The following is an 11,565-nucleotide window of genomic DNA, read 5'->3' as shown; positions in this document are numbered from 1 at the left end:
ATGGGGCATAATTACGATAATAGTTGACACTCTTCCCCATTATTCTAGCAATGTCCAATAAATTTGCCTCTTTGCGGCAAAATAATTTGCGTTCAATATTCTACGACAAAAACTATAAGTGTTATCTTGCCTTAAGGATCTCATGTCACCCCAAAAAATTTCCCGCCGAGGGGGAAAGTGAGACAACTTGAAACTTCCAAAAATGCATAAAAAATCTTGACTTATTGTGACCTTACATTTGCCGGTCAAAACATTTATATTTTCGTGATCAGCATGAAAACCCCAACATTTTGGTGTATCACATTCCCCCATCGGAGAGGGGTCCTTTCCCTTGTTTTATACCGATGTTTCTCTGACTATCTCAGTTTACCCCATAGGCGCTGAGTGTAGGCGCTGTGGCCTACTTGGTAGGCGCTAGGCGCTACGGCCCACTTATTTAGGCGTTAGGCACTGTGGCCAACTAAGTAGGCGCTAGGTGCTGTGGCCTGAGGTGCTAGGCGCTGAGGCCAACGTCATGAAATAAACAAATCTGTTTTTTACAATCCCTTGATCTCGTGCAAAGTCGATGGGGCAGTAAGATTTTTCGTGTGTTTTTATTAATTGTGCTCTGTTAGCACAATTCCTGCTAACAGAACCCAGATTATTAGTCAGTCTATTTCAAACTATTTTTATTGCAAAAATGAACCAGCAATATAAATGTCAACTCATACAACAGTTTCATATTTTCACGTACTAACACTAACTACGACATGGCCTTATTATATGTTATGTCTTCAAATTCTATAGGGAACGGGTGTTGAAAAATGTCAGTCGAAAGCTAATGAGATTTACATTCCACCAGACATTCGTTTCATCATTTCTTCATCCTGAGTCAGGATCAGATCAAATCAATTTAGAGGAGCTGTGTGTGTTGGGCGATATAGGAAAGTCGTATTCCCCGATTTTTGGTGCTTTCTAAGCAAAAACCGGAATTTGGTGCCTCGTTTCTCACTTTTTGGCAATGTATGCTGAAATGACGAAATTCACATACAATACATACATATGAGTGTAAAAGTTAATTATTTTCGTGAAATGTAAATTTATTGACCATAAATATTTTTAAGGTAAAATTGCAGTTCAGTGGACTAGGTCGAATTTGGCAGAAAATTTTTGTGTGAATACCCCAAGGTCCCCTGAGCATAAAAAAAATTTTTTTATGCTCACGAAAAATAATATTTCTAGATATTTTTTGAAAATTTATATAAAAAAATTATTTTTGCGTCAGATTTTCATGAAAATGGTTTTCTAGACTTATTAAACATGCTGAACAAAAATCTGAAAGAATTTTTGAAAAAGATTTAAACATTTCTTGGACGTTTCAGAGAATTCCAAGACACTTTCCCACACCGTAGGCATTTTTGGGGTAAAATCGGATTACCGGGGTAAGATGAGATTTCTAGTTTCCAGCTTTCCTAGCTAGCACTACTAACTAGCTCTCCTAGTTAGCACTTTCCTTTTGAAAAATTCTTTCAGATTCTTGTTCAGCATAGTTTAATAAGTATAGAAAACCATTAAACCATTTTCATGAAAATCTGACGCAAAAATAATTTTTTTATATAAATTTTCAAAAAATATCTAGAAATATTATTTTTCGAGACCGCCGCGAAAAAAAATTTTTTTATGCTCAGGGGACCTTGGGGTATTCACACAAAAATTTTCAGCCAAATTCGACCTAGTCCACTGAACTGCAATTTTACCTTAAAAATATTTATGGTCAATAAATTTACATTTCACGAAAATAATTAACTTTTACACTCATATGTATGTGAATTTCGTCATTTCAGCATACATACATTGCCAAAAAGTGAGAAACGAGGCACCAAATTCCGGTTTTTGTTTAGAAAGCACCAAAAATCGGGGAATACGACTTCCTATATCGCCCAACACACACAGCTCCAGGACCTGAACGGTTAAACTAGTTAATTTTCGGCCTACACGATCGTGAATTTCTATTATAAAAAGAATAAATCACTAAACCGAACAATTTTATAATTTGAAAGTATTATTAAAAGTGTCACCGAGGAATTTTGCGACGCATCGATCTAAACACACAGCTTCTCCCTTTGAAACGTCAGGCTCTGAATATTTCTTGCTGATGCACTTATCATGACAGACTAGCATCATTCGGTTGTACATGTCGCTCATCATCTCCACTTCCAGATCCTGCATAAACTTTAACTTGTCCATTTCTGACGTCTTGGCCATTTTTTTGCTGTTCTGTTATATGGAAAAATAAGTAATATTTTAAATATTACTTATTTAATACTGAAAGAATTCTAATAAAATATATTATATCATTCTATACCTCTTATACTTCAAGTACAGAAAAAGTAGTTGTTAGTTATTTCTGAAAGCAGTTAAGTCTCAAGTTTTTTGAAAATTTCTATCGTTTGTTTTTTCGTAGTCACCAACGTTGGAATTCAACATGCGCTCCCTAAAATTAAGTAATCATTTAATTAACAATTAATAATAATTTCAACATATCTTATAAATCATTCCGAGTCATTTCTAATACCGTGACCGAAGATTTTCAACTCGCTGTTTATCAATCTGATTTTTGGCCAATACAAATCCGTATAATCCAGCAAAGGTCACGATCGCCCTGCAAGTTGCAACATTAAATAGTAGAACATTGTGTTATTGTGTTTAACGTACAATAAAAACTTTGATTCTTTAGCTGCACTGAAGATGGGTAAAATTAATTAGTGAATGATAAGAATAAGAAAAGAGGAAATTTAAGTCATACCAGCCGATGTTGGTTTTTCCTATTTTACCAATGTAGAACGGAAGTTTCATTTAGAATTTAGGTAATGGATTTATGAACACGTGTGCGTCATTCAATGTAGTTTTGCTGTGCAAAAAGTCTAAAAACAAAGCTCAAATTATTGCTTTATATCAACAAGCTCAAACGTAAATGACACCACCACTTACCTTCAAAGGGATGATTTATAAGTCATTAACTTACTTCATAATTTAAAATCGATACAATCTTCGAAAAGATAGAACACTTTTTTTCAGAATCATGAGGTGAGGTGTGAGTGCCGAAAGTTTCCCACGCAAAATGCATGACTTGAGTATGTAAGAATGAGACATAAATAAATGTAGTTCTTTCTATTTAACAAATTGGAACACTTTATTATTTATTTGTCACACAAAGAATTACTGGCTAACTTTAATATGGAGCTAGTGTCTAGGCCAATTAAAATTAGAAACATAAGAGACGAATTTACTTGAACATTGTACTAAACGCGTAATAATGATGTAAGAAAACAGTTTATCATATCGTATCATATCTAGAAATATAAAATACAACTGTACGAGAAAAGTGAGGACAGAAAACCACCAACAACTGTAGACAGCCCATAATGACAATGAAACAATAAGACAAAAAGCCACTTCCTTTCTCCGTAGTACTAATATTTAACACGAATTGCTCATAATCAATTTGTTGTTAACGCCGCTTATCTCGTGACCTGTCTCGCCGGCGTTTGTCCCGTGATCGTGAACGAGATCGACGACGTTGCTTTGGTGGTGGCGTATTGGAACGACTTCTACGACCACCTCCGATGGCTCCACCCCTTCGTCGACTGTAAAGATAACGACGAAGTTCCTGCAAAAACACAATTTACGCCTTAGGTTGATCAGTTAGTCTGTTTGTTGGGCAAAAAATTAGTAAATGCAACTTGCATTATGCAAGACGGAATTTCAACTTACACGAGATATTGGTTTCAAATGCATAAAGTTGCAAAATCCTGAACGCGTACACTCTCCAACTTCGTACTGTCGACAACACGCTTCTCGAAAATCAGTTACGGGGCTCAGCTCCGCATAAATAGGGCGTCCTCCAAACCACCGGTTATTCAAATCGGTAACGGCCTTTTCTGCATCTTCCTCACGGCGAAACTACATAAACGAGGGTTTTAAAGTCATACAAATTTAATATGTGTGAAATAGATTTATTTATTACCTTAATGTAGACATTTCCAACCAGATGATCGCCCAAGTTGTCGCAAACATTCATTTCTTCAATCTCCCCGTACTGTACAAATAAAGTTTAGTTAAAATACTAAACCAAAATTTATAAATATATACGTGTTACCTTATCTTCACATTCGACGAATACGTCTTCAAAAAAATTGTCGTAATGTTCCTGCATTTCTTCATCGCTCACTTGGTTCATTTGGAACACTACTGACAAATTTATTTGATTAGCTTATCAGCAGGGTTTAGAAAACAACCATGTAATATTTAATGCCTTACCATCAGCGCTTTTTGTAGAGTTTTGAGGATTCACGTATAAATTCTGGAGAACAATAGTTTGACTGAATGTTGGTTTATTATGGATTCGAGAACAGCGATCTCTGGAAGTTCAATTAAATTTTTAGAGATTAATTAATTTATGATTTAAAACTCCGTCTTGTTTTAAAGTGGAATTTAAAAAATAAAAAATTAAGTAATTGTTACCCGTGTCGACATGCTCCAATTTTAAAGTAGAATGAACAATTGACTCTGAAATACAAATAAGCCAATGTACAATTTTTTAATTATCTAGGATGCGTATGCGTAAATTGTTACAATATTACTCATTAATAAATAAACTTATTCTAAATTAAATTAAATTTTTATTTTACTTGTCCTTTTCCGTCCCAAAAATGGATGCCAAATATTCTGCCATTCTGTCGAATTCGGCAAGGTGGCCTCAATGTGAACAACTCTTTAATTACGATAATTTAAATAAGAGATTTAATTAATTAATTTGTGTTTCTTGCTCAGCAGTCGGGTCGGTCGGTCAGTCAAGCAGGCAGACGACGCAAACATTTTTTGAGGGTTTGTTTGTTGCTGCCAGCTTTATTAGACGAGTCTCATCTCGCCTCTCACACTTTCTAACTGCTTCATCGCTGTTGATGTTGATGTTTGATGCCTGCCAAAACCGTTTCCAAAAATCTGTTTCATTCGTGTTTGTTATTTACGTTATTTATTGCATTACTGTTGCATTTGTTTTAATAATTAGTTGCACTTAATCAGTAATTAACATTGCCTAGTAGGATTAGTTAGCATAGGCGTTTGTATATCGGAAAAGCTACATGTCTTATCACACGTGAAGAAAATTTTACTTTGATATTAGACATCGACTGATTGCTGCGCTGATTGACTAATAGTCAATGACTATACTATTTTTAATAGCACTAGGATGGTCACCATTAGATGGTGTGACTATTATTTTTAATTATCCTTGACTTATGATGTATTAATCGATATAATCTTAGGATTCGGGACCAGTACATGAAGCGTTAATTATTCGACGGTATGTACATGTTATGCTTGACCCTAGCGGAAGTCTGGACACTGCTGTGACCATAAAGGTCAGTCTGGGTAGCAATGTGGTGTCCTACACCAAGTGTAAAACCCAATGCGCCATCAAGCAGGAAGATGTAAGAATTCTTTTTATACCAACTACAACCTAAATACCTTTTTATTATACTTTATTTTTGTAATTCATTAATATATATTGAATTTAGTGTTTATGACTGGCGTCATGAAAGTGTTCCAAGAAGACTTTTTCCCAAACCTCCCCCTCCACCGGTACTTTTCTGGCTTTTCTGTGCTATTCTTAGGAATCTCGAATTTTTGGTTTTAAAATATGGTATTCTGCCAATTTACAATTGAAGCAATGGAACTGGGGACCAATTGACGTCATTCTGGAATCTGAAAATTCTGATCGCGAGAGTATAGAGAAGGAAATAGCAGACGACGACGAGGATGTAGAAGAAATGTCTTCGTATAGGTAAATTGTTTATAATTGCAAATACCAATATCCGAGTAAGAGTATAATCTTGGGGCTGGCTGTGTAATGTTCGTTTTCTTGTAAAATACAGCCAATTTGCAGTTGATCATAGCAAAGGTGGAGCAACGATATTAGAGTACAATCACGGACAGGCAGAACAAAATCAGGATAGTAAGAGCAGGATGCATTCGCTCACATATTATGTTACTGCGATGCATCAACTTAAATATATGCAAATGTTTTTCGTATAGAAAAGTTTTTTGTCAACCCTTTCTATTCATCCAAAAATGAGAGTTCTTCTGACCCGTTGCATAAATCGAATCTCGAAGACGATTTTTCTTCTGCGCCGCCATTAACTGATTCTCCAGGATCGTTACCAACATGTGTATCAGCAGATGATATTGCGCTTAAGAGTGAGAAAAATTTCTTAGAATTCTATAAACTCATTCTAAGGAATAAACTGTTCCTTTATGTGATGTGTAGATGAAATTGTAAAGCCAGAGCTGAAATACCCCAAAAACAGTATTATGCCAAGAAATGGAATGAAACGCAGGAAAATCGCTCCACAAGAACCTTGTGACTTAATTATTGGACAGAAATTAACCACAGTTAGAACATGTTCGAGTATATACGCTAAACCTTTGACTAAATCGAAACGAGAGGTAACCAGAGATCCGTGATTAATTAATCGTGATTAACGGATTAAGGATTGGGATTAAGGATTAATAATCCTTAATGCTTAATCCCAACAAAAAAATGTGTGAAATCAATCCTTAATCCCGACGAAATATTTTTGCTCCATTAATCCTTAATGCTTAATCCCGACGAAGCATGCCCAAATTATTAATCCTTAATCGTGATTAGGATTAATTCTCACGAGAGATTAATACTGCGAATGAGCAAGGTAACAGTTATTCTCAACCATGTGATATTTTTCCATTCTTTCTACTTTCCTCTCCTGAAATTATCTAGCATGCATTATATTTTTTAACTTTATATTGTTGCTTCCATAAAAGTACTGATTCAATCGTTAATCATGGCGAACAGGAATCTAACTGAACTGAAAGGTTTGCCATTCGTTTTGACCGGCACATTTTTTGATGTCGAAGAACTTGACAAGTCTTGTGGCTCTGTAAAGGCCAGGGGCATAGCTTGTGCACCAAAACTTGCCGTAATTGGCGGGGATATTATTCCAACATTGATTTTTATTACGTACTTAACGCAACACTACTATATATTGCACGTTTTGTAAGTATTTGAGATTTGACACATTAATATCGCTGTGTCGATAATTCTGTGCAGGAAAATAAAAATTATATTAATCCTTAATCATGAATTAATCAGGATTAATTAATCCTTAATCCTTAATCCCGAATTCAAAAGCATTGTGAATTAATCCTTAATCCTTAATCCCAGCAAATTGAATTATTTAATTAATCCTGGACTAATCTAATCCCGGAATAACATTAATCCTTAATCCTTAATCCCACAAAAAAATTCATTAATCACGGATCTCTGGAGGTAACTGATAACTGATAATTAAGTAAAGATGAACTAAATAAATTCTCGAGTATGTTATTAGCCTGCACACACTAATTTATTTTTATTAGCTTCGAAAGAGATTTCAATCAAATTGTTATCTAAATAGAAGTCTGTGGCAACAATCATGCTGCGCTCATACCAATCTCTTTGTCGATACCATGCTTTAATTTGGGGGTTTGATATGTTGGCGTAGCCTCGTATTCCAAAATCTGAAGGATACGATAATATATCTTCAAGCCTAAACGTTAAATGGGCCATAGACGCCAAAATTGACCTTTGCATCCTCGTTCAGAATTGGAGCGGCTAAGAAATTTTTCCAATTCATGGATATTATTTGAATCTCCCCATGCCTAAAAATACATAACAATCATGCAGAATTAAATTATAAATTATGTGACATGTAAGAAATCTCGTAACGGTGTAACACTTATATTATACGTACCTGATCCACATTTGACCACAAAAAGTTATTGTTTGCAACACTTGTACCGTCCGCATATCCAAGAATTATAGTTTTCCCTAGTTTCCACAAGTCATTTGGTGTTACTCTACTAGTTAAAGATTTGGGAGCCAAAAACGCACCCAATTCTTTATCAATCAGTTTCACAAAAACCTCATGCACTTTATTATCGTTGAAACCCACGGGAAACCGGTGAAAGTCGAGGAATACTATTCGCTCGTTTCTTGCACAAATTGTTTTACATCTTGAAGAATTTCATTCATTGGACGAACTCTGAATTCACCATGATTGACCCAAAACTTTTCTTTTGTTTCCGGGTAATATGCTGCCCGTATGTCAAGATATCGAATACCATGTATCAACTGTTGGTAAATTGAATCGTCCTGGCTATACATGAAATACGAAGACTTTAAAAATTTACAATTGACTCTGTTATAAGCATGTAAGCATATTTTGTACCAGATGATATAGTTTAGAAGAACATTATCCGACGACTTCTTCCCCAGGTAGGCACTCCATGCACCCGAATTATGAGTTCCTGCCAACATAATGGAATGCAAAGGAACATCTTTTATAACATCTTTTATGTCGTTCATCCATGTTGGGTAAATTCTGAAGCAACTGCTTTGCACAATTTTATCATTGATACAGTATGCAATCCAATAGTTGGTGCATTTTAGTGAGTGTGATGTCAAATTGTGTCTTCTATAGCGGATTGGCGTCACACTCTGTCTCGTTGTGGAGAAAAATTGTTAGCAAAAAAAGTCGTGTAAAGAGCTGATACTTTCAGGACTTGTGCCAATAATGAGTTTGGATCCTTGTCGTATAACGCTACAAAGCTGTTGGATTCTCGTTTCAGACCGTACCAATTCAGTACAACTTTCCGGTCAAGTAAAGTACTGTTATCGTTCCCATGATCTTCATACCCAGCTAAGGATGACACCGTTAAAAATACTTTCGGCTCCTGAAATAATTCTGCAATATGTACATATATTCTATGTGTCATCATGGTCATCTAAATGCTGCAAACATTCTAATAGTTATATAACGTACCTTTAAAGTGGCGTCCGTGTTCGAGTGTTGGGGAAGCATTCACAGTGGTAGTTATTATGAGGCCCACCAGCCAAGTATGCAAAAAGGAAATACCACGCAAATATTTTGACACCATTATTACTAACCACAATAATATTTATTAGTTTATTAATCAACACCATTTAATGCGTGTCAATTATTAGCTGTACCTTGAATGAATGTGAAAACTCACCCATGAGGACATATGATAATGAACGAAGAATGTGCTAAGTGAAGCTGTCAAGGAAAACATGCTGATTTTTTTACGACATTAAACATGTTTGATGTAGGCATTAATAGTGATGACTATAGTTTGACGAAAGGCTTCACAAATCAAGGTCAGATTATTGTTATACAATTAATAAAATCAATAAGACAAGGATATTCTTATTCAAATTCAACTAAATTAAGGACAAATGAGATCTACAATTTTATATGTATAAAATCAATCCCACCACTGTCATTGGGATAATGAAATAATTCATTCATTAATTAATATAATCAATGTTAGTTTATCAAGAGCCAAAAGTCAAGATATAAGCAAGATCGAATAAATATTAGCTAAAGAAATGTAACAATAATGTAACTTTTACTTTCTAGTTACAATTTTTAAAAATTCAATAGCTTGATTTGCAGCGCCTTTTCGAGCTTGAGTTTTGCTACTCCCTGTAGAAAAAAAGATTGCAATAGGTTCTATTCCAATCGACAAGATCGATGTCGTTTCTTCTGACGACTCGCCCCCTCTTGCAGACTTGTCAATGTCCATGTACTCGACTTTGAACTTTTGTTCATCAGCAATTTCTTTTAGTAGTTTAGTAGGATCACTCGTAGTTTTAGTGGTCTCCTATAATAAAATGAAGTATATATGCTTTTCACAATTTTTATAAATGTATAATTTTAGCACACATGAACTTATTTTCTTACATTCAAGGATGTCAACTTTTCTCCAGATCGTTCCCGAAAATCGGCGATCCACTGACTCAAGTTAAAAGTGTCTTTGGTTTTTGATGATTTGCTCTTTGGCAGGGTGAGGGCTTGTATTTTTTCAATTATACATCCATCTTTACCGTCTTGTTCTTGGTCGGGCGAGGACAACAAGAGTTCAGTCAGACGTTTAGTAACTTTCTTTGCAGCAACTTTTTTTGCCTGTCTCTTGGTACGCCCTGAAAACGAAGACATTTACTTTTTTCGTTCAAAATGAACTTTAGTATTCAACAATTTTACCTCGACCCTGTTCCATGATTTGAGTTCCTAATTTACATGCCACCGTATGCACACTCTCATGTGGCTTTCCTTTCGTCTCGATGTCTTCATATTCTGGTGGCATACGCTTAATTTTTAAGCACAAGTCATTCAGCTCTCCAACTGGGTTCCCCTCTACTATAAATTAAAACGATTTGGTCAGCGAGATTACTATATTGAACATTAATTACAAATGCATCATGAATAATATTAAACCGTAAAATACCATCAGAATCACAATCCAATGCTGTTCCTGATTTTTGACAGTCAAGTTCATCAGTAGAAGATTTAGTAGGGATTAAAAGTTTCTCGACTTTTTCATCCATGGACATCAATAGTGATTTTGCGGCTTCTTGTCGGGCATCTTTTTTTGCCCGTGCTTTTCCCTTTCCTTTGTACATACAAGTGTGCATAATAAAATTGTACGTAATGTATGAAAAGAAGTAGAATACTACCTTCCAAAGCTAAACCATGCATGTGAAATGTCACGAGACATTCAAAAACCCGATCATGCGGTGGTCCACTTTCCGACGTTTCAAACTGGGGGGTGATTTTTGCCTTTGCACAAACCTCGTTAAGCAGAGACACTGGTGTCTTCAACTGATCCATCCGTCGATTACTTTTTCCTTCAGAAGGATCAGAAGAAATTTGGGATTTCATCATTAATTGTTCCGACGTCGACAATGGAGAGTTGGCCTTGTATCCCAATTGCTGCGGACGAGTATAAACTGGTGAGTGCAAAGTATGACTCATTACGATGGAGTTTATCTATTAAAACCACATCATATGACAATATTTATAATTCTTTATACTCATCACTCTGATCTTAATATATGTAATTATTCACACAACCTCTGAGCCTAAAGTTGTCGAGTATCCTCCATGACTTGACTGTTGCGTGGGGTACGTGAAGCTGGAACTCGTGGGGGTGGCATTATGGGAGTGCATCTTGAATATGACTATAGAGCGTAAAAAAAGACTATTTTATTAATAAATAGAAACTCGATTTGTTATAGTCGAAATGTTGGCGTAACTTTTTGCCAATGGGGCCTCTAAATTCTAGGCAGTGTCCTAGAATTTACATGTAAATTACATGTAATTTTAAACGCGTATTGAAACTATTACAATTGAAAATATTGTTGAGATTGATTTAAAATGCAATTATATTAATAGTGTTTCGTTTAAAAATATAACTACTTTGTACGTATTAAATACACACGTATTGACACATTCATAAATTGTCCAGCGGAAGTTCTGCTACATAACTTACCTGTCGTCCTGTATTTTGATACAAAGCTGTGATAAAGCACATAAACTGTGTGTCGTCGCAGTCTATCTACCTACAAAGCAATGTATAAATTACTCGGGAGCCGAATTAAAATTTTAGAACAGTCAACCGATCATTCCGATTTCTCGAACTTCCCTC

General features: G+C 35.3%; 4 protein-coding genes across 11 annotated transcripts; 1 reads left to right on the top strand and 3 right to left on the bottom strand.

The window, feature by feature from the left end:
* Positions 1-3,147: 3,147 nt before the first annotated feature.
* LOC110846960 (splicing factor U2af 38 kDa subunit) lies at positions 3,148-4,865 on the bottom strand. Of its 2 annotated transcripts, none has more exons than XM_022093800.2 (7): positions 4,671-4,865; positions 4,504-4,548; positions 4,300-4,400; positions 4,139-4,230; positions 4,007-4,078; positions 3,754-3,942; positions 3,148-3,649 (listed from the first exon to the last, which is right to left on the bottom strand). In XM_022093800.2, exons 1-7 carry the CDS (start codon positions 4,712-4,714, stop codon positions 3,491-3,493), a joined length of 702 nt encoding a protein of 233 aa, XP_021949492.1. In that variant the 5' UTR covers positions 4,715-4,865; the 3' UTR covers positions 3,148-3,490. The 2 variants fall into 2 exon arrangements, with proteins under 2 accessions (XP_021949492.1, XP_021949500.1); XM_022093808.2 differs by having other exon boundaries at positions 4,139-4,227.
* Positions 4,825-8,954, bottom strand: LOC110842290 (PI-PLC X domain-containing protein 1). The gene is given in 7 exon segments (XM_035846353.1): positions 4,825-4,960; positions 7,506-7,575; positions 7,641-7,716; positions 7,809-8,038; positions 8,041-8,213; positions 8,286-8,801; positions 8,880-8,954. Coding segments are annotated over 6 exon segments (756 nt in total). The 5' UTR covers positions 8,423-8,801; positions 8,880-8,954; the 3' UTR covers positions 4,825-4,890.
* LOC110846978 lies at positions 4,958-7,545 on the top strand. Of its 7 annotated transcripts, none has more exons than XM_035846354.1 (8): positions 4,958-5,247; positions 5,307-5,471; positions 5,559-5,622; positions 5,709-5,824; positions 5,916-5,995; positions 6,076-6,237; positions 6,308-6,486; positions 7,435-7,545. In XM_035846354.1, exons 2-8 carry the CDS (start codon positions 5,419-5,421, stop codon positions 7,531-7,533), a joined length of 753 nt encoding a protein of 250 aa, XP_035702247.1. In that variant the 5' UTR covers positions 4,958-5,247; positions 5,307-5,418; the 3' UTR covers positions 7,534-7,545. The 7 variants fall into 7 exon arrangements, with proteins under 7 accessions (XP_035702247.1, XP_035702250.1, XP_021949535.1 ...); XM_035846357.1 differs by lacking the exon at positions 7,435-7,545 and adding an exon at positions 7,343-7,420; XM_022093843.2 differs by lacking the exon at positions 7,435-7,545 and adding an exon at positions 7,369-7,412.
* Positions 8,955-9,250: 296 nt separating the features above from the next.
* Positions 9,251-11,564, bottom strand: LOC110852974 (interferon-inducible double-stranded RNA-dependent protein kinase activator A homolog B). Its single transcript, XM_022101167.2, has 7 exons — positions 11,410-11,564; positions 10,992-11,098; positions 10,595-10,907; positions 10,366-10,530; positions 10,122-10,277; positions 9,822-10,060; positions 9,251-9,741 (listed from the first exon to the last, which is right to left on the bottom strand). Exons 2-7 carry the CDS (start codon positions 11,085-11,087, stop codon positions 9,487-9,489), a joined length of 1,224 nt encoding a protein of 407 aa, XP_021956859.1. The 5' UTR covers positions 11,088-11,098; positions 11,410-11,564; the 3' UTR covers positions 9,251-9,486.
* Between the last annotated feature and the right edge of the window lies 1 nt (position 11,565).

The sequence above is a fragment of the Folsomia candida genome, unplaced genomic scaffold (assembly GCF_002217175.1).
Source record: "Folsomia candida strain VU population unplaced genomic scaffold, ASM221717v1 Fcan01_Sc001, whole genome shotgun sequence".
Taxonomy (NCBI): domain Eukaryota; kingdom Metazoa; phylum Arthropoda; class Collembola; order Entomobryomorpha; family Isotomidae; genus Folsomia; species Folsomia candida.
Note: the sequence above shows the minus strand (reverse complement) of the source record. Positions and strands in the feature narration are given on the sequence as shown.